The 23,034-nt window shown below is 38.7% G+C and overlaps 1 protein-coding gene across 7 annotated transcripts in view; it reads left to right on the forward strand.

Annotated features, from left to right (window-relative positions):
• The window catches only part of FAM13C (family with sequence similarity 13 member C), a 343,454-nt gene that overhangs the window by 251,285 nt on the left and 69,135 nt on the right, over positions 1-23,034 (forward strand). For 6 of the 7 annotated variants that reach the window (XM_077125262.1, XM_077125265.1, XM_077125263.1 and 3 more), the window contains one exon: positions 12,327-12,445. In XM_077125262.1, coding sequence (XP_076981377.1) covers positions 12,327-12,445 — 119 coding nt within the window. Of the gene's footprint in view, positions 1-11,725; positions 11,804-12,326; positions 12,446-23,034 lie in introns of those variants that run through there. The other variant, XM_077125261.1, reaches the window with a different exon arrangement.

The raw sequence follows: 23,034 nt of genomic DNA on the forward strand, positions 1-23,034 counted from the left end.
CCCATTTAACTATCATTTTAGATTCCTCATTTATAAAACAACGTATTTTTATTTATTACAATAAATAGACTGTAAGAAACAGCGGCACCTATTTTAAAGAACATTCTTTAGAACATCTGAAACAGAAGTCATACTGTTTGAGTATACTTTTATTTTATATTTCTTTTATTGCTTTATTCCTACTTTCAACTGTAATCAAAATCCTTTAGAAGCCCTTTGAAGCAAGAAACAAATAGGCCAGACAATAAGTTTCCTCTTAAAGATTCTGTGAAAGCCACTCTGCATAGCCTTCCCATCTCTTTCTCTCATTCTTCTTTGCAGTCTCCTTTTCACCTGCCTGTCTCTTAACTACTTTAAAAATTAAACACATACTAGTTAAACAAGACAAGCAATAGAGTTGTTTGTATGTTAATATGCCCCACATAAAGCATAAGTCTTATATAATAACACGCAGCTCCATATTCAGTCTTCCCTTTTTGCTGTCCTTTGGAATCTGACTATATAACCTAGTCTGTAGCTTGTTTGTTTGTTTTTTTAATTTAAGAAATATATCATCAGTCCCATCAATAGTGGTGCTCCTGAAGGTTCTGTCCTGGGTTTTCTCTTCTCTCTCTGTACTCTCTGTACGAAGGCCTCGTCCTCGTCTATGGTTTTAGTCACCCATATGCTCATTCCCAAATCTGTATTTCCAGCCCCAGTTCTGTCTGTGGGATTCCAGGCCATGTGTTTATCATGCCTGCTTGGCTGCCCCATGGGAACCTTACACCAGCTCTTCCTGTCTCCATCTGAGGGAGCAGCACTATTATTCATCCCGTTTCCAGGCCACCTCCATAATTCATCTTTTGCTGGGATGTTGTAATTGTTTAACTATCCTCCCTTTTTCCATCCCTCCCTGCCACCACCCTCCCCCCCACCTGCCCCGCCCCAGCTTCTAATTCATTTGCCTCACAGGTCCCTGGCAATCTTTCTACAGTGAAAATGTAAACATTTCTCTTACTTATACTACTCAGTAACTTGCCTTTGCCTTCAGAATAAAGCTCAAATTCTACAGACTTCCTATAATCTGGCCTCTGACCATACCTCACCTGCCATCATGGGTCACCATTGTTTTCTTCTATCCTAACCCCAAACATAGTCAACCAGTTTGAGTTCTTTGAGCATGTTTTCACTTGTGCATATTTCCCTTGGTACAGTCTGTCTCCCAGCTTTCTGTCTCTTCCAGTGATGCTTCATTCTTAGAGCTATTTCAGTAATATTTCTTCCAGGAACTGGGTCTGGTGTCATTCCTATATGTTTCCAAAGCAAGTCATGCTCAGCCCTGTCCTATTGTAGCATTTATAATACTATACTGCAATTGCCTGTCTATGGCTTATGCTGCCCCTGTCCCGCTAGTACTAGACTGTGAGTTTCCTGAGGGTGGGAACTTAGGAATACCAGGGATAGCGCAAAATCTGGCGTCTGGAACCGAACATTAGAATGATGATTGAATGAAGCCAGAAACTCAGGAAGCCCATAAAACTAAAGGGATGGCTGAATCCTAGAACTTACAGTGATCAAAGCCAGGAAGGCTTTCTAGGCTGGAGGGATCAGGCTGCTTGTCATGTGAATGTCATAACATGACCTGAGAAATGATCAAATGATTCAGCACGACTATAATTTGGGTGTTCCATGCAGTTTGTTTGCTTAATTGCTAGCTGCCAACAAAATCAATATGCAAAAACCAAGTCAAGGACACACAATGCATTTAAAAAGGAGGATATCTAACGTCTATCAGCCCCAGGGTTGACACAAGGCAGGTGGGTGTCTTTAATGAGAGATCTCAAGACCTGGTCAAGTGAGACATCAGTGGAGGGTCCCAAGTCTTCACCTGGAGACCCTGGTCAGAGTGTGATGAGGATGTCAGTGGCCTCACATTTCAGTGCCGGCGCTGGAGCTGGGGTTAGAGCAACCGCTGTCATCTGCCTCCATGTGATGCTCACCTGGAAGGTGTCTGCTCTGGGCTTTTATTGCCTCAGAGGTCTCATCACCAATATTCTTATCGAGGAAGTATCCCTCTGGCAGCCTGTATCATGTCCTCACATGAATGTCTGGTTATTACCTGCTACAAAAACATGTTTTTCTCAACTTGTTTAAATTCTCACTATGGCCAATATGTTTACAGTATTTTTGGAATCCAAGGTCATTAATATCATTTCAATACACAACACTGGTTCAAAGCCAGTTTCAGGGCTCGGGCGTGGCAGATGGAGATACGGTGCTATTAGGAAGTAAAGCAAAATGGTCACAACCAGAAGCTCTTTGCCTTTTGCTTTCCCTCCTGTTTTGTCCTGGTTAGGGCTTTCTATAAACTCAGCAATGTGCTGGAATTGGAATGAGCTGGGGAGTTTATTTTCAAGGCCTAACTCCTGAATAGGGCAGGAGCAGAAATATGGAAGATTCCTGAAGAGGAGTTCTTAGATTTAGAGTAGCCAGTTGTCAAAACATCTCTTGTAGCTGCCTAATCCCTACCCTCCTCCCTCCACGCCTGTGTGAGCTCATTAAAGATGAGACTTGTGTTTCTTTATGAATAGCCCTCGTTTCAGACTCCATTTATCTATATACTGCAGAGGAGAAAAAACAAATGCCATTGAGAAACTAAATATGCCTGTGACTCTCTTTAAGCTGCTCTGTATGCTATTGATTTTACATTTGAATACCTGCTTCTACCCCTGCTGTTACATTTTGTTAAATATGACCGTGTTCCCACCAATTTGAATGGGATACTTCTCAGTTCTGTAGTAAACTTGGATTGTTGAGCCATAGTGAAAAGAACTCTAAATTTGGGGTTAGAAGACTGGAATTTGAATCTGATATCTGAAACTCATTCATGTGATGCAGTGTAGCCTGACTTCATGCAATTTTGAATTAAATAATAAAAGCATTAAGTCTCTCTTTATGCAGTGAAATAATACAGCCCCAATTTATCAAAAATTGCATAGTTTCAAAATTCTTTGGACCTATTGAATTATAAGTTGTTTTAGCTGATGAATAGAAACACCCAGTGTCTTCTGTTTTAGAAAAAGTCTTAAAATACATAAATCTTAGATGATGCAAGATCTTCAGGAAGGCATCTTTTATAAAAGGAATCCTTCCTGGCCTAAATAAGTCAGCTGTCTGGATGGATCAGTCTCATTTGATTTTTCTCATTGTGGAAAATCAGGAGACCCAATCCCACTTCCTATTGTTAAATGAGGAAATGTAGGTAAAAAGTGCCTAGTTTAATGCTGCCTGGTACAGATCAGACACTCAATGTTATTTGATTCAAAAAGTGAATAAGGTAGGCAACATAATTTGAATGTCTACTTTCTATTAGAAATTCTCATGGAAAAATAGTAAATTAGGCAATATCTCTATTTTATAGATAAGGAAATAGGGCAAAAGGAGATGGGATATGTATGTAAGGCCGCATAGCTAGGGCATGGGTATGTGTGGATTTTGAACCCATGCCCACCTTCCTCCATATTTTATTTCTTTGTTGAAACAATGACTAGGATAGCCAGAAACTGTTTTTTAAAATAGGGCTGAAGAAACTTTTCTCTAAGACCCCTTAAAGGGTGAAAACATTTTGAGTAATAGATACAAATTTTTCAAAAGAAATTTAATTTGGCTCTTCCAGGGCCTCCTTTCTCCCCAGTTATGAAAGAAATGTGATAATCTCGTGGGTCTTTTAATCAAGGGGGTAAATGTCTTTCAAATTCCCCAATTATTTGGGGAGACTTTAAGTTAATTTCACAGGCTTGTGTAGGTTTGAGGAAAGAAGAACCCTGGGGTGATACAGAATAGGGTAAATTTACCACACTTTCCCCATGTTGGCTTAAGAGCTGAATTTGTGTGCTCTCTCAAACTATGGAGACCTCAAATGGATCAATCATGTAGTAATCAGAGCTCTTGGGGAGAATATGCTCTCATTAGTGCAAAGTATTATTATTGGCAATGGAGTGATTAATTTTTAAACCACCTAATTTAAGCCAGAAATGGAAGAAAATAAAGTTTTATCAACTTTGAACGAGAGTGGGTAAGGAAAATCCTCGCATGTGAGAAGCTGAGAAGATTTAATGCTTTGAATGACTTTCTACTGAAGGGAGTTTTAGAGGACACAGAACATCTTTGAGTCCTAACCGCAGAGGGGCAAGAACTGAGATTAGAATGAAAAATTCTGTTCTTTGTTCTGGATTAAGGATTTGTATAAATGGGGGAATTTAGAAGGACCTGAGGCAATGGCCATGCCTTCAAATTAAAACTAGATTCCATGGTCCTTCCTAGTTCCAAAAAGGTCTGCTAACTTTTTCTCAACTAGGTTGCAGTTTCGAACCTCTCAAGCTCACAGGTGACTTCTTTGTAGTCTCTGTCTACACTATCCTAGTCTCTGCCCGTAGATCAGAAAACTATCCAAACGACAATATTTTTTTTCATGAACAGCTTTCTTAGGAAGTGCCTCAGAACTTGGTCAGTTGATTACCCCTGCATGTAGCAAAGAATTGACAAATCACTCCACCAAGGCAGGATATGGGGCATATGGGAGGTGAGATAGAAAGACAGGGGAAGATGGCTGAGAGCTGGGAAAAGATGTAGGATGACTCTTCTGGCAGTCTGCCCATCCAGGCTTCTCCTGGCCAGAAGGTAGGAGGACAGTCATGGAGGAGAAGGGTCTTCACTTCTTCTTTCCTCCTTCACCTTGGTCACTTGGACCTGACCATCTGACAATGACATTAATACAGAAATGAATAACTTAGATTCTGTCCTCTTGCAAATTTGGTCCCTGTCGAACAGTAGATTTTCAGCTTCCTTGAGTGCAGGGATGCTTCCTTCACCTTTATGTACCCGCCACCCCCACTAACTATCAAAATGCTTGGCATATGGTAGGTGAGATTTTTTTTTAAGTAAAAATGTATTTCAGCTATGATAGGATGAACACATGCTTTAATGTTCTAGAATTTTTGAGTTTGATTTATTGCCAATTCCAAACAGAGATGTAGTAAAGCTTAAATGGGCTAATGTAATCAAATCTTTACATCTTTTTCAAAATTATTTTATTGTGCTAACATATATGCAATACAAAATCTCCTATTTAAACCAGTCAATTATATACTTTAGTGGTATTAATTATATTTGCAATGTTGTACTATATCACCACAACAATTACTAAAACATTTTATCAACCCAGACAAAAATTCTGTACTCATTAAGCAGAATCTCTCCATTTCCCCTCCTCCTTCGTCCCATGGTTGTTAATCTGCTGTCTTTTACTATGACTTTGCATATTCTTGGCATTTTATATAAGTAGGCCCATGTAATATTTGTCCTTTTTTTGTCTGGTTAATTTCACTCAATGTATAGTCAAAGTTTGTCCATGTTGTAACATGTATCAGACTTCATTCCTATATATGTGCAGGAATGAAGTCTGATACATGTTTTATATATATATATATATATATATCACACATTTTGTTTATTCTTTCATCTGTTGATGAACATATGGGTTGTTTCCACCTTTTGGGTATTGTAAATAATGCTACTAGGAGCATTGATGTACAAATAGTTCGAGTCCTTGCTTTCAGTTCTTTGGGCTATATATGCAGAAGTGGAATTTTCAGGTTATGTGGAAATTCTATGTTTAACTTTCTGAGGAACCACGATCTAGTTCCATCATGGCTCTAGCATTTTACATTCTCATCAATGATGTATAAGGGTTCCTGCTTCTCCACATCTTTGCCAGCACTTATTTTCTGTTTTTGAAAAATAGGCATTCTAATGAGAATAAAGAGATATTACGGTTTTCAATTTACATTTCCATGATGACTAATGACCTTGAGCATCTTTTCAGGTGATTGCTTGGCCACTTGTATATATTCTTTGAGAAATCTCTATTCAGGTCCTTGTCCATTTTTAAATTGGGCTGTTTATCTTTTTGCTGTTGATAATAGTTCTTTATCTAGTCTAGATATTGAACCCTTATCAGATGTATGTTTTGCAACTATTTTCTCCCATTTTGTAGGTTGTCTTTTCACTTTCTTGATAATGTCCTTTGCACAAAATCTAATTTATCAATTTGTTTTTTGTTGCTCATGGTTTTAATGTCATATCTAAGACTTCATTACCAAATTCAAGATCATGAAAGAGTGTTATGGTTTAGCTCTTATATTTAGGTATTTGATCCCTTTTGAGTTAATTTTTGTATATGCTGTGAGAATAGGGGTTCATCATCATTTTTTAGGTGTGGACAGCTGTTTTCTCCATCACCATTTGTTGAGCAGACTGTTCTTACCCAATTTAATGTGCCTGGCACCCTTGTTAAAGATCAGTTAGCCAGGGCAGTACAACAGTGGCTCAGTGGCAGAATTCTTGCCTGCCATACTGGAGACCTGGGTTCCATTCCCAGAGCCTGCCCATGCAAAAAAGAAAAAATCGGTTAGTCATAGATATGTAGGTTTATTTCTGTACTCTCAATTATATTCCATTTGTCTATATGTGTATCCTTATGCCAGTACCACTGTTTTGCTTACTGTGGCTTTGTATTAAGTTTTGAAATTGGGGGTTGTGAGTTCCCTAACTTTGTTCTTCTTTTCAAAATTGTTTTGGCTGTTTAGGGACCTATAAAATTTCCTATGAATTTGAGGTTTGCTTTTTCCATTTCAAAACCTGCTGCTGGTATTTTGATAGAGATTGTGTTGAATATGTACATTGCTTTGGGTAGTATTGATCTTCCAGTCCACGAACACCTGATGTCTTGCCATTTAAGTCTTCTTTAATTTCTTGGAGCAATGTTTTCTTGTTTGCAGTATAGACTTCTTTCACCTCCTTGGCTAAATTTATTCCTAGATATTTTTAGTTGCTATCATAAATGGGTTTTTTTTTTTCCATTTAGGATCATCCGTTGCTGGTGTATAGAAACACAACTGATTTTTGCAAGACAACTGTGCCCTGCTACTTGATTGAATTTTTTATTAGCATTAATAATTTTCTTGTGAATTCTTTGAGATTTTCTCTATATTGGAACGTACCATTTCTAAATAGGAATAGTTATGCTTCTTCCTTTCCAATTTGGATGTCTCTCATTTACTTTATTGCCTCATTCATCAGGTTAGGACGTCTAGTACAATGTTGAATAATAGTGGTGAAAGTGGACATCCTTGTATTTTCCTGATTTTAGGGGAAAAGCTTGCAGTCTTTCACCGTGAGTATATTTTTAACTGTAGGTTTTCATGAATGCTCTTTATCAAGTTGATAACGAATAGAGCTTTCATTCTATTCCTATTTTTCTGAGTGTTTTTATTATGAAAAGGTGTTGGATTTTGTCAAATGTACTTTTTGCATCAATTGATATGATCATGTAGTTTTATTCCCTCATTATATTAATGTGGTATGTTACATTGATTTTCTTATGCCAAACCATCCTTACATTCCTGGGATAAATCTTACTTTGTTATGGTGATTAGTCCTTTTAAAAAGCTGTTGGATTTAGTTTGACAGTATTTTGTTGAGGATATCTGCATCTATATTCGTAAGGGAAATATGTCTGTAATTTTGTCCTCTTGTGCTATCTTTATTTGGCTTTGGTGTCAGGGTAATTCTGTACTCTTAGAATGAATTTAGGCCATGTTCTCGCTTTCTAAATTTTTTGGAAGCTTTTAAGAAGGATTGATGTTAATTCTTTGAATGCTTGGTAGAATTCACCAGTGAAGCCATCTGGTTGAGGACTTTCCTTTGTTGAGAGGTTTTTTGATTACTGATTCAGTCTCTTTACTTGTAGGTTTGTTGCGACATTCTGTTTCTTTTTGAGTCAGTTTGAGATATTTGTGTGTTTTTAGACATACATTTGTCTCATATAGATTTTTAGTGACATATAGGTGTTCATAGTATTCCCTTATGATCCCTTCTACTTCTTTCATCTCTGATTTTAGTTGTTCGCATCTTCTCCTTTTTCCTCTCAGTCTAGCTAAAGGTTTGTTGATTTTATTGATACTTTTAAAGTATAAATTTTTGTTTTTACTGATTCTTTGAATTGTTTTCTCATGCTCCATTTCATTATCTCCACTCTAATCCTTGTTATTTCCTTCCATATACTAACTTTTAGTTTTATTTGCTCTCTTTTTTTTAGTTCTCAAGATATGAAGTTTGGTAACTAATTTGCGATAGTTCTTCTCTTTAAATGTATATAAATAGAGCTCTAAATTTCCCTCCAACCCCTACTTTTGCTGAATCCCTTAAGTTTTGCTCTGTCGTGTTGTTGTTGTTTTTTTCCTTATCCAATGTTGTGACTTTTGTGGGAGGGACATGGAGAGAAAAGGCTAATTCCTGGTCACCTGTGCCATAAAAATTTTCTTTGGTTGCCCTTGTTAACCTTGACAGGGTTGGTAATCTTGTCAGGTGATAGTGTCTACTGGAACAAATGTTTAGCCTAGTGGGTGAGCCTTGGTCTGAGTGTCTGGCTAAATCCCTGTTATGGAGGCAGATATTTATGAGTGGGTGTTACTGTCCACATTTTGTAAAGGAAGTTGATAGCCTTATGAATAAATGACAGTTAGTAGCACAGCACTTTTAAAGGCACTGCTGTTCTATTAATTGAGTAAGAATGGTATCCCTTTTCTTTATGTCTTCCTTCTTTAGGGAAAGCTTGAAATTATATTTAAAACCTGGGATAACTAAGGATTGAGTTTCACTCCTCTGTTTCTTATGATGTTCTTGCATCTTCCAGATTGGACTCTTGAAATTACTTTTCCTGGGTGTGTCCTTCTGACAAGACTTCTGTGTCACTTAGAGTTCTGTGCTGTACTGAGCATGTTCCTAAGTTCCTTGATGCTAACACATACATCTTGTCACACTTTTACATTTTCTAAAATCTGAGTTTGCCTTAAAATTAATGGGTATACTTAATCTGGTATAATTTTTTCCTAAAATGCTATACCCAATCAAATTAATGGTGGCTTTTAATAATTGGTGACATTTTAGTATAGACGAAAGATAATGGTATTTTCATTATCTGTTGCTGTGTAGCAAGTTACTCCAAGATTTAAAATAACAATAATCATCGATTAACTTGAAATGGTTTCAGTGAATCAGGAATTCATCTAGGGCAAAGAGGGAGGTCTTGTCTCTGCTCTGGAATGTTTGGAGCCTCAGTTGGAGTTAGAATCATCTGAAGGCTCACTATTCCCACGTGGACTTAGCTGGGGCTGTCGGTCCACAAGGGCCTTTTCATGAAGAGATAATAGAGTGGGAGGAATTAAACTGAAAATTTCTGCTCTTTTCTTGTGAGTTAAATATTTTCCAAGCTCTTAATTAGCCGTAGAAGGAAGAACATATTCAGCATTTTTGAAGTGAGGTTAGACATAGGTTTCTGATCTGCAGGGGTTTTGGAGATCACAAATTTGGAGTGTGACCTACTTTTTGGCATTGGTACGGGCAGCATCTATCACAACCATGCCTATATTTCACATCAAAGCTTGCTCTGCTGATCAATATCCAGGATGATTGAACTCAACTCTTTACTTAGTCTTTCCCACTGCCTCATATGATCTTGAAGTTTGGGCAAAGAAGCAGAGCTGATGGTGCTGCTTTCTTCTCCATTTAAATAAGAGGCTCAATTGTCAGCTGTCTCTAAATACTTATATGCCAAACATTTCAGAGAAAGTTCTGCTCTTGCAATACTTTGAGACACCTGAGTTAAGAAGATTAAGGGAGCATTTTCTCTGAGCCCTTCTCATTTATCCCTAAGATAAATCTTTAGGTTCAAGGGAATCAAGCCGTTTGTAGCTTATTTGTTCTTCTTGGTCCTCTCTTTCCCTACTTTCACCTCATTGAGGAGTCAAAGAATTAGATAAAATGCTGAGTTTAGAAAAAAATAAACAAAAACCTGCTCTTTCCTAAAAGGGTGAAATTTTTTTCAATGGACATTTCTGGTTTAAACTTCTTAGAGATGAGAAGAAGGACTATTCTGAAGGCCTACAAGTATTGAGATCTCAAAGTATGTTTAAAACATCATTATTGGTATATAAACCTGAAGAAGGCATTCTAGCACTAAAATAGGTTTTCTTTTGCTGAACTCATTTAAATCTTCAAGGATTTCCTTAGAACTCATTTCAGGACAATATACTGAGGGGAAATTTTCTATAAAAGGGTATTGTCATTATCGGTAGTTATCACTAATATTATAGATAGTATAGATTATCACTAGTAATCACTATCGATACTGTCTGCTACATGTCTCCAGGTGGTAAGCACTGGACAGATATTGATGACAGGTTGTTTAAAAACTTTGTGAGGCTAACAAGGAAACTGACACCCAGATAGTTTTTATAACTTGCTCAAGGTCACACAAGGAGTAGAGCTGTCTTATTTGAAAGCCATTGTTTGAGGATAACTTAACCGATATTGGTTACCTGCAGAATTTTTCACAAGAAATTATGAAGTGTAGGGAACTACATACTAGTGAGAAGTTTTCGTTTGGAGTGCTCTCTTGCCTAAAGCTAGAGATTTGGAAATATGGAATTAAAGAAAGATTCTTGGTAGGTGTAATTTTTTTCCTTTCTTTCAGCTCTGCTCCAAATTTCCATCTCCCCTTTGATATGAAAGGCATTCATACGATTTAGTTGTAGAAGCTTGGAATGACTATTTGACAGATAGCTCCACCAGCTTATTCTAATGCTTTTGGAAAATAATTTCTGAGCACCTGACACGTGGGTACCTTTTACTGGCTTCAACCCACACTCCTAAAAGAGGGACTGGGTCTGTGCTGACATTAAAAAATATTATAGAATCACCCAGATTTACTTCATGACTTGGATATGTTGACTGTCTGATGGTAGCCATCCGGATTTACTAAATTTAACTGAAATAAGTGATTTGGGTTTTAGTATCTCATATTTTCAGATAAAGAGAGGCTATTTTATCCTAAGGAAAATTTGTCAGATAGAGGTTTGAAACTGCTTAGCGACTGCAGCTGTTTAACTGCTGGACGTATATAAAACTTTCAGTTTTAGTGGGTGTATCCTTGTATTGAATCCAGATTTAGTTTTAGTCTGAGTGATTTTATGATTTCCTCTGGTGAGTGTAGCTTTCTGCCATTTTTCTTAATTAATGAGAGGATTACATCATGGTATTGCTCACGAAATGGTTTCTTTGAATGTGTTGTAGCCAGTGGTAACAATATGTATTGGTGGGGGGGCATGCATGAGAGAGAGAGATTGATTGAGAGATTAAGTATGTTTAGGATTTGGGGTTCATTAAAATGGTCTGTCTTAGTTTTCAGACTAACTTAAATGTACATATGGTGTTCCAGTTGCTAAAGCTGCTGGAATGCAGTATACCAGAAATGGGTTGGCTTTTTTAGTGAAAATTTATTAGGTTACAAATTTTCAATTCTAAGGTCATGAAAATGTCCAAATTAAGGCATCAAGAGGAAGAAACTTGCTGGTAGGAAAGGCTGCTGGCATCTGGGGTTCCTCTGTCACATGGGAAGGCGCATGGCAGGGTCTGCTGGGCCTTCTCTCCAAAATGTCTCAGCTTCTGTCGGCATTTTTCTTTTTAGCTTCTCTGAGCTTTCTCTGAAATATCTTTGCCTTTTATCCTCTTCTAAAGGACTCCAGCAAGGGGATTAAGATCCACCTTGAATGGGCTGGGTCACATCTCCATGGAAACAACCTAAACAGAAAGGTTCCATGACACGTCTGCCTCCATAGGGATAGATAAAAAGAACATGGCTTTTCTGAGGGTGTATAACAGGTTCAAACCAGCACATATGGTCATTGCAGAAAATGTATTAAATGTAAATGATCACCCCAAAGAAAAAACCAACAAGAATATGCCATTTTAGAATTAGTCCCTATTAAGATTTTTGTTTCCATCATCCCAGTTTGTGTGTGTGGGTGTGGGTTTCTGTGTGTGTGTGTACATGTATGTACATTCAAACATGTTTGTTTGCAAAAACTGGGCTCATGCTGTAGATAATTTCAAGAAATTATATGCTCAGACAGATCTAATCATTAAATCTCCTTCTATAATATAATTTACTATAGCCACAACATTTTCTTTGTGTGGATCTATCAGCTCTTTTGGTCGTTAGTTTATTCTTTTTCTGGACTACCTTTTGTTCTCTAATTCTGCAGCAACTGACTGGTAGAAACAGGCTTTTTAAAGTTTGGGTCACTGGACTGACTCCTGCCCACACTAAAATGAGTACACTGTATTGTCTTGCTGCTCCCCTGCTCTGTGACCCCCCCCCCGCTGAAGAATCCCATGGAACTGACTGCTGCTGACAGCTCATCTACTTTTGCGGTTGTTTCTTGCAGGAGACAGAGCATGTGGTGTCCGGCCAGTCAGAGCGCCAGGGGAGAGCAGGAGCACCAGCTCACGAGAGTCCGCAAACCAACACCTTCAAGTGCCAAGAGGCAGTGTGCCTTCAACCGAGGTGGGCCGTTCGTTGTCAGAAGTTGCACTGCACCTGGGGTGTATTTCACAGAAATGGTAGTGCATGCACCTGCTACCTGTGTACAAGAGTCAAGGCTCCCTAACTTTTGCTGGCATTATGATAATAAAAGAAGCTGCTTGAGAGGACCCAGAGGGAGAATCATGGAGTCTAAGAGAAATGTAAAAAATCTACTTTCTCTGTCTCCAGTTTGAAACTAATCAGCCTTAAGGCTCAGAGAGGAGTGTGTGCATCTGGGGCTGTCTTTATTCTCTTGCCCTCTCTCATTCTCCACTGGAGGTGGTCAGGCGTTCTTCCATGACAATGGTAACTAATGATGACAGTGTGGGCATCATGCCCAATGTTTTCCACATATTATCTCGTTGTGCCTTCATGGAATCCTCTTCAAGCAGGCACTCATAGCCCCGTTTTAAGGGGAGGGGTCCAGAGACTGAGAGACATTAGGAACCTTGCCTGATGTTGCCATAGGTAGCAAAGATCTGAGCAGAACTTGAATCTACAAAGGTTTAATTTAGTGCTTGGCAGGTGGGCCTGGCGTGCTGACTTAAGTGGAGTCGTTAAACCCTGATGCTTCTCCCGGGCTGCCCTCTCTGGTCCACTAGACCTGCTAGAGCCAGCCCTGGATCCAACACCAGAGTGAGGGTGGAAAGCTGCCTGTGGAGAGGTTGGCATGGCCTTCTGATGGGAGACTGGCATTGCAGCTGTCTATGGAAAATCTCTTCTGGAAATAAACAGAAGAAAGAATTCAACCCCTAGTTGTGTCAGCTGTCTTTGTAAGATCTTGTGTTCGGGTGATATCATAGCCCTCACTCAATGGAAAGGGAATGCTCTGCCTCTGAGCATGACCTTTAGAAATTTTTTTTTCCTGTAAGGCAGCAGAGTCTAAATGAATCAACAACCACAGAGAAGAATAGTTGCGCTATGTAATTGTGTTTAAAAATATCCAGTGTACAAAATTTAGAATCATAGATCCCCAAAAGATTAGAGGGGGACTCTGAAAGTATGGTGTTCCACTATCCAAGTGGATTCATGGGAACCTTTTTTAAACGTTCTTGCAAGTTGCCACCTCTTACCTGACCTCAGGGAATCCAATTGGACTCAACCTTGTCATTTTCCTGCTGATTAGACTATTCTCACTCCTATAGGAGGCCTTATTTTAATTAAGCCTTTTTAGGCTAGCTAGAATCAGCTTAGCAAGCAACCAGACTGATTACTGCCTATTCCGGGAAGAAGAAAACCAATGATATTCACATGCATGTTTCAAAATAGTAAAAATCGAAACAGAGTATTGATAAAATGAAATCATTCCTATTTGCGTGTGCAATATATACTGGCCCTTTGGGGTGAATATTGGATGGTGGCTGAAAGGAGTAAAGAGCAACAGACCTTCTCAAGGATGCTTAAAGCTACTTTATATCCCACTTGTGGCAGGAAAGATAATTGGTGATTGCACTGTTGTCAGAGGGCAAGCTGGATATTTAGCTCGATTCCGTGGTGGGAATATTCACATCTGAATAATGAAGAGCTGACAGTGTTGGGTAAGATGAGCAAACACGATGAAGAAACATGCAGGGCAGCAATTCATAGATTTTGGAGGGTTTATAGCTTTATTCAGATTCTCAGAGATCAATGATGCTTTTGCTCAGGAAATAAGAAGATGCACATAAACGCAAAAGCTTGTGTAAAAATTTAGGAGCCTCTTAGCCCTCCTGTACTTGCCAGCTTAAGAAGGAGTCCTGGTTTAGGGTCATTGTGCAGCCTTTCTTCATTAAGCCAGTGCTGGTTTCTAGTCCCCAAAAGATCGGCTGCTTCTACTCACAAAAGCCCGTCTGGTCTCTCTCCCCCACACCTTAGCAAACCTCCACAGGATCCTCATACTTTGAAGGCCTTCTTTCCTTTTGCTCCTTTGACTTCAGTGTCCCACTTTGCAGGATTTAGCTCTTCAAGCTAGATCAACTGAAGGGAGTCTACCATCCTCTTAATAAAGCTTTTAAAAATTCAATGCTGAACAACTGTACCCAGGATTCGGCAAGTGTATTTATTTATAAGCATAGCAGCAGTATATAATTAACATGAATTTTATGGCTAACATAATGGAGATTCCAACAAAGGTAAACTTCCTGGTTACTAAGCCAATCTTCCATGCCAGCTCAGAAACAGTTATTTTCTATACGTGTGTCTCCATAAGGCCCGTGCACCACTGTCAGCGCTCGCCAGGAGCACGGCTAGGCCTGTTATGTCTAACACTGTCAGATTTTGTATTTCGATAGGGCCGGTAATCTTTAAACTACAGTTTTGACTTTATCTTGGTGGCGTCATCCAAGGACATTCTAATGGAACTGAAAACATCCTGTCTCCAAATATTACAGGGATTGTGAAATTTGATGAACTGGTGCAATAAGATCTGAGGCTAAAAACAACTTTGAATCAGGTAGCTCACATTCCTGGTAGCACTGTTCTGTTTGAGCCAGCGCATGGTCAGGTGCGGGCGTCTCATGCCGAGTAAGATCTTGATAGAGACCTGATACTGTCACAGGACCCTCTGGACCCGGGGCTGCCTCAGGGTGAAGGGGGAAGCCAGCTTAAACCTCCGCAGGAGTAAAATGCCACCTTCTTGGGGCTGGGGGAGAAGCTATTAACATAATGAACACTGATATGAAGAAAAGAAAGATCTTTCTGCAGCCGGGAACTGGCAAGGGGTCACACTTCTTTGGGTGAAACTCGAAGGAGGAATTAAACAGTCTTCACAGAATGAATCCATCCGAAATGAGATTTGGGACCTGAGTGGGGTCATGTTGGGAGTGGGTATTGATCTTCCCGCGCATGCCAAGGAGAAATAGTTTTTATACCCTTATGTCTCAGAACATTTTATGTCTTGGACTCTTTTTTAGCCCAAGAAGCTTTTATTTGTGTCTTTGGATGAGCTTCAGGGAGTCTAGGACTATTTTTGCAGAAGTGTGTGTTTGTGTGTAAACATGCAGTATTAATTTCCTATACTTACTATGATGAATGGCTACAAACTTTGTGCTTAAAACAACACAAATTTATTATTTTGTATTTCTGCAGGAAAAAACGCAAACACCCAAAACATTTCATAGCACCCTCCCTCCATTATTCATTCATTTCTTGTCTTTTTTTTTTACCCCCTACTCATCTGTCCATCCACTAGACAAAGGGTTCCTCTGTACCTGACACTTTCAAAGCATATAAAATTATAGAACTGTATTTAGTTAGAGCTGGAAGGAGCTTTTGTAATAATTATTTAAAACAACCTCCTCATTTTCTAGTTTGACAACCCAGATAAACTGGATGTTTAAGCTCTTGCTCTCCTTGGTAATAGAATCAAGACAAGCACCATCAATCTGTTTGGAGCAACCACTTGATGAATATGTATCAGTTTGATTGACTTTTTCCAGTTTGATTGATTTTTATAGCTAAAGTCGGTGCCAATCCTGTAAACCCTGGCATATGACAAAGGGGAATTTATGAAAGTAAAAGAATACTAATGAAGTCGGGGACTTCTTACCCAGCTAAGTAAATTTGCTTTTGAGAGTGATTAACTCACTTGTGTTTAAAATATTGTATTAAAATGTATGACAGCATTAAAACCTCTTTAAAGACCTTGTCTGTATAAACAGGAGCTGTTCCATAGCATTGTCGTACTAATGAAGTTGGTGGTTACATTTGCAAGTTCTGTGGCCTCTTATTCTTAAGTCCCCAGTTATATGGGATTGAAGATCAGGAATATGAGCAAGGATAATGGCTTTTGATGGCTTTGACGATTTTTGTGGCGTTCCAGATAAATACAGAAACTGGGGGCTTTGTTGCTTCGTGGAAGGAGGAAATTTTGTTGGCAGCAGCTTTTCCATGGGGGATAAATACTTTCATCTTTTGTTTTTGAGCTAGCCAACTTGGATGTGTGCATTTGAATAGATAATTTTTTCTTTATTTTTAAACATGTATCACAGAGGAAAGCAGTGACAAAGACTTCTGCTAAACAGAGAAAGAATGAATAAAAGAATGAGATTTTTTTAATAATACAAAATAAAAGATTACCCTTAGCCTGGAACAGAGCAGGGGTTATCAGCTCTGAGGGTTGAATGTGTTCTCAAGGTTTTTTGTTTTGTTTTGTTTTGCTTCTGTTTGTTTATTTATTTATTTGCGGGAGAGTGGAATAGGATAAAAAATATATATATATATATTCATCTTGACAAAGTTTTGAGACCCCCTGTTATCCAGCTAGGCCAGAATGGGTTCTAACATGTCTTCCTTTGAGAGTACTGTATAGGAAGCAGGCTGGAAACCTCAAGCTCTCCTCCCGCTCTATTCCAGTTAAGAAACACAGGGTCTTATCTCAGGCCTATCAGGTAGCCTTTCACTGCGCTCAGATCTCTGGAGGTTTGGGTCAGATGGTTTCTAAAGCCACTTTCAAGCTCTAACATGTGAAATACGCAACGCTTTAGATATTTGAATGGTTAGCCATGAAAAGACTTTAGCTTAATAATACAAGCTCTTACAGTCAGAGCTAAAAATAATTCCCCTGATGTGGAACACAAAAAATCCCACACCAAATCCTTAAACTGATGATTGAAAAAAGAGCCCACACTTGATTATTTTGGGAATGAAACACTTTTTTTTTAAAGGAATCTGTCCTTGGACACTAGATAAATTGTTAGTACTTTCACCAGGCAATGATTCAGCATAAAGATAGAAAGGGAAACTCAGAGATATTCTCTCATTAAAAATAATAGTAATAATAGTAAAATAGGTGTAGCGGTTATATTGGAAAATACAGCAAATCCCAAGGAAATAAAATTGCCTTGCAATTTTACCACCCGGGTATAACCACTGGTACCATTTTAGTGCACGTTCTTATGTTGTTGCTGTTGTTTCAGGGTTGTCATAAAAAAGAATTGTGTGTGAAAAGGGCTTCCTGATGGAATGGGATTTGAATTGGCTGGAAGCACTATTTACTTCGGGCAGGTCCAGCAGTAGGAATCTGGACAGTGTATTCTAACTGCCTGATATTTATACATAATAGTGTGATTTTTCTACAGAAGACCAGTAAGCTAGGTATTAGAGAAGTAGGTTATCACAAAGCTCATCGGTTCAAAGGCTACAGTGAACAAACAAGATTTTCCATAATAAACATCTAACATACAGTTTTCTATAAGAAACACGTTTCAGAAGTTTTGGTTCCATCAGAGTCCTGTATTAGAAGTGAAATGCTGGGGAGATCAAAGAGATAATCCATAACAAACTTAATAATTAAATGTAATCAGCTTAACATCTAAATATTTTAGAGAACTTCTTAGCTTTATCTGGAAATATGTAAATTTTAAGCCAATTAAGAACTTTGACAACTTGGTTTAATTGTTCTGGGTTCCTGAGGTCACTGGAATGTAGCTGTTCCTCAAAATAGCCTTCTCTGTCTTCTCAGTGAGGGAATGGTGACCCCACTACTTCTGTCCTCGTATTTGTCAACAAGGTTATGGCTTCTCAAGACCTTTATTAATATGATACATATATATATTCAAATGCTATTATATATAGCATATGGAATTTATAGCATGTAATATATATTTATATTTTTATATATGGTATTTAACATGTGTTGAAAAGAAAGACTTTGTTGATGAGTACTGTATATAAAGTATATATAGTGATGCACACACCTTTCTGCCTCTCTATTTTTTTATTTTACTTTTTACCAAGGCTGGATTAAAATATTTTTAGATTTAATTTATTACATATATATGCAAAAATGTATATGTATGTGCATATATACTATCTTAGAGACAATTGGTGTGTAAACTGTTTTTCTTTTAATATTGTATTTTTCCATATCAACATATTCTACATCATATTTAATGGTTGTGAAATATTCCATTCTGTGGTTATACTATCATTTATTTAACTAATTTCAAATGATTAGGAATTTTCATTATTTCTGGGTATTCGTCATTGGAGATAGTGCTGCAGTGACCATCTTTGTAGGAAAATCTTTATGTTCATCTCTTATAACTTCCTTGGTTTCGTGCTTAAGGATCCAAGGCCATCTAGGCATAGGATTTGAAATGGTAGCTGAAATGAGATTTAGGATATAAATCTTTCAGTTAACTGATCATAGAACAACATAGGAATATAATGGATAATTAACAATTTTGAGAGAACTAGACTGGATTCACATATGTTGGAATCCAGTCAAACATACTGGATACAGGATAGTCATTCTGAGTGGAATATTTGAACTAATCCAGTCCTGTTCCCTCCCCCATATATTAGATATTTCTGTTTCATCCGCTAGCCTTGACAGTTTTCTAGTTCACACTGTGCTGTGGACAAATTTCCTCTGGCTCTAACATTGCCAGAGGACATTTGAATGTCATGTGGAATAATTCACACATCTAAGGGGTTCTGGCATCTTTGGCTGTAACCCCCTGGATGCCAGCAAGCAATTTCGGCCTTTGTGCCGATCACAAATAGTCCCCAAATTTCCTATTTGCCCCCAAAGGGAATGTACCACCGCTCCCTTGGGAAATGTCAATCTGCAGGATGTACATTTTATTTCAAACCATGTTCTATGGTCTTTATTAACATGAGCATATGTTCATAATGTATTTATAAATGGAAAAAGCAAGTAAATAGCAGTATTGCAGTGTGATCCTGTTTTTGTTTAATATGGAAATATGCTCCAGAAATATACTTGAAAGGCAACATTTTATTGGTAGTTACTTCTGGATGGGGTAATTGTGGGTAATTTCTAAAATATTCATGGTGCTTTTGTTCTCCAACTTTTTCCCATTGAGCTTCTATTAAATTTTCAATTGGAGAAAATTGATAAGTTTATAAATACAAAGAAAATAAGAGTACGTACTGCCGCAGTTATGGAACATATCAGAAACTTGTTTAAGTCTTTGCAATCATATTAAGTAGTTTTATTTTCCCTGTTTTTTTTTTTTGAATTGTTGTATCTTAGTCTTGGGCAGACAGGAATATTGGGAAATTATTAGGAGAGGGTGGATTTTTGTTGTTGTTTGTTTGTTTGTTTGGTTACTGGGGAGAACTAAAAGGAATTTTGAATGATTCATGTGGCTTTTATGATATGGGTCAGTTGAGACCCAAACATTTGGGTCATATTAAAGGAGATTTTTATAGAGTCACATTAAGTTGAAACCAAAATTTGCATCCTACACCCCTCTTTCCTTGAATATTTCACCTTGTGGGAAAAGGCAGAAGAAATTCTCTTCTCACTTCCTTGAGCAGAGCAAACTATCAGGGTTCCAAAACCCCAGGGTTCTTACCCTGCAGGTGACAGAGACAAAGGAAGACCCAGGCCTTTTTAAGTGGAGTTGGTCCAAGAGAAAAAAAACCAATAAAGGGGGGAAGCAGGAGTAATGCCAGATTTCAGAGACTTCTGAGACAATGTCTTAAATTTAATGCCAGCATAGAAAACAATCAGCCACACCCAGCCTGTTGAGTAAATCCAAGGCCCCTAAAATAGAATTCCTGGGAAGGGCTAAGGAAATATGTCCAATATGCTGTAGCATAAACAGCATGGGCCCCGGGTGTAGGTAGACCTGAATGCTAATTCCAGCTTTGCTACTTCCTTGGACAAATTCCCTAACCTCTCTGGGTTTGTGTTTTTCAGATGTACTTTGCAAATGGAACTGTTTACTTTGCAGAATTAAATGAAACACTCCATGCCTGTCCTCAGACAGAGGCAGACCTGCAATAGGTGCTAAATAAATTCTTGTTGTCCACAGGGACCAATCTCATGCCAGCTTCTGACCAGCTCCACGTACTGGTCTGTGGCTGCCCACATGCCTCCCTTACCCCTAATTTTCCATCCTGTCTTCTCAATTTGTCTGATTTTCGTTCCTATCTCAGAGACCAGCTCAGTCCTTTCTTTCCTTGCAGTTTTCTCTTTCCACTGAACCCACACTGAGTTTTATAGTTGGAACATCTTCAACTGAACTAAGTATATGATCCACCCTAAGAGTGCTCAGGGTTATCTCTCCAAATGGGATGTAAGCCTATTTTCTTTTGAATGTGTACAGTTGCTGGCACAGTACTGAACTCATAGATGATCATTTGTCTAGTAAAGATTATACCTATTGAATCTTAGATAGATAATCCCATGGAATTCTGGGTTACGTTCCATAGTCCCATGTTTCCGTTGGCCATAGCTCATATAATCCTCATGTAAATAGGCCTTTCACAAGCCCTAGTATGTCTTCAAGCACATGCGCACGTTGCCATGCTTCCATAACCATCCTTCACCCAACCCACATTACCTCCGTAGACCCACTTTCCTAGGCCTTCATTTCTCTCTAGTTGAATCAAAAACCATGTAGATCATGAGCCGGCCGTTTTACCTGAATTTCTAATTGAGACTCCAGTGATTGCACCTTGCTTTCTCAACTTGGACGTGAGATTAAGATCATTCTAAAGAGCCTTGTACAGAGTCTGGGGCCAAGAAATCCTAAATGGCTGTGGGTTGTGTGTGGTGGGAAGGTGGGAATGAAGAAAGTGGTCGTCTTCAGTGTGTTAGTTCTTTCTGACCTTGCTGGCCTTGTGTGTGCTGCGAAGGAGACCCAGGCTATTGCTTACCAAGTAGTTGGTGGCTGGTAATGGTAGCATTTATAAGAGGAGACTTGGCTGGTGTACTCTCCATAAGTAACAGAAACCGACTCTGTTAGACTCAGGCAAGAAAGAGGGGTCTATTGGGAGGTGCTGAGGTGCTCAATTGAACTTAGGGTTCAACAGCCAAGACCCAGGAAGGACAAGAACCAGCCCTGTTCATGGACCTCTGGGAACTCAATAACAGGGACTAGTCTCCCTAGGGTGCCACTACAGGATGATTCATTGCCAATAATTTTCCAGTCCTGCTCAAGGTTCCAATTCCAAGTTCTGGGCAGACAAAATCAGTAAGTAGTGTTGAAGTGGGCTTGGCATAAGGAAAAGAAAATACTTAAGAACCCACTTAAGGTAACTGTGAAAAAGGATCTGGTCTGCCTGATCAAGCTTGCATGAAAAAAAGGCCTGGTGGGACCAGGGTTCCTCCGACTTGCCTCTCTGGTCCTTAACTCACCCTTGCTCCTCACTGTGGCACTGATCTAGTGCTGTTCATCTTGTGCCACGTCCGCATCAGTGAGGAAGGGTGTGTATTGAAGGCATGTATGGTATGCATTGTTTGCTTTGAAATTGGATGGTAATAAGAATCTAAATAGTACATATTTCAGGGGACAAACAGGGGAATAACAGGTTAGAGGTGCCAGCTTATTCAAGAAACAGACCAAGTTTGGTAAAGCTGGAGTAGAGTAAACTTTGGAGAGAATGGAATACAATAAGGCAGAATGGTTGACAGTGACCACGTGCCCAAGATATGGATTTCGAATTTTCCCTAAGTCCAAGAGAAGTCATTGGAGGTTTAAACAGGGTAATAGCATGATCAGATTTCATTCTTAAAAAGTCCACTCTGGAGAAATGGAAACCCTCATGCATTGCTGACGGGAATGTAAAATGGTACAACTGCTGTGGAAAACAGTTTGGTGATTCCTCAAAAAGTTGAGCATAGAATTAGTACCTGATCCAGCAATTCTACTCTAAGATATATACCCCAGAGAACTGAAAGCAGGAACACAGATACTTACATGCCTGTGTTCACAGCAACAAATGTATATCCATATAATGGAATATTATTGCGCTGTAAGAAAGAATGAAATGCTGATATATGCTGCCACGTGACTGAACCCTAAGACATCATATTGAGTGAAATAAGCCAGACACAAAGGGACAAATATTATATGATTACACTTATATGAAGTACTGGAATAAGAAATTTTATATATAGAGAAAGTAGATTAGCGGTTACCAGGGGCTAGGAGAGGGGAACTAGGGAGTGATAGCTTAAGGAGTCCGGAGTTTTTGTTTTAGGTAATGAATAAATTTTGGAAATAGTGATAATGGTTGTGCAACATTGTGAATGTAATTAATACCATTGTATTGTACACTTAAACATAGTTAAAATGGAAAATGTTATAGTATATGCGTGCTATGGCACCACAATTTAAAAACAAATAGCACTCTGGGTACTGTGTAGTGGGGAAGCAGGGAGGCGTTTTGGAGCCTAATGTGTTGCCCAGGTGAGAGATGATGGTGGCAATGCAGATGGAGATAAGAGTAGAGGTGAAGGATAGAGTCTCATGACTCTTTCCTATTGGGAGAGAAAGAAAACCTGTAGTGGAACTGGCATCATCTAGGCTTGTTTAATATTAAGACCTACTCAGATCCCCTGTGCCTTGTTTTCTTGTATTCCTAGAGCTATCCTGATATATAATTTACAAGTTGAGTATTGGAAGACAGAGTATAAGTTTAATACCATGGTGTCCATTGTAATGACTATTTAGTAAATATGTATCAAATATTCATCTGTTCTTCTAAATAGGTTTTTCTCTTCCCCAAAGCCACTTGTGATGCCCTGAGCCCTTCACTGCATCTGTCACTGAACTTGACCTTTATTTGTGTCATTATTTTTTTGCTTTCCCTGAACGTAAGCTCCAGAGAGC

This window comes from Tamandua tetradactyla, chromosome 13, assembly GCF_023851605.1.
Source record: "Tamandua tetradactyla isolate mTamTet1 chromosome 13, mTamTet1.pri, whole genome shotgun sequence".
Lineage (NCBI taxonomy): Eukaryota > Metazoa > Chordata > Mammalia > Pilosa > Myrmecophagidae > Tamandua > Tamandua tetradactyla.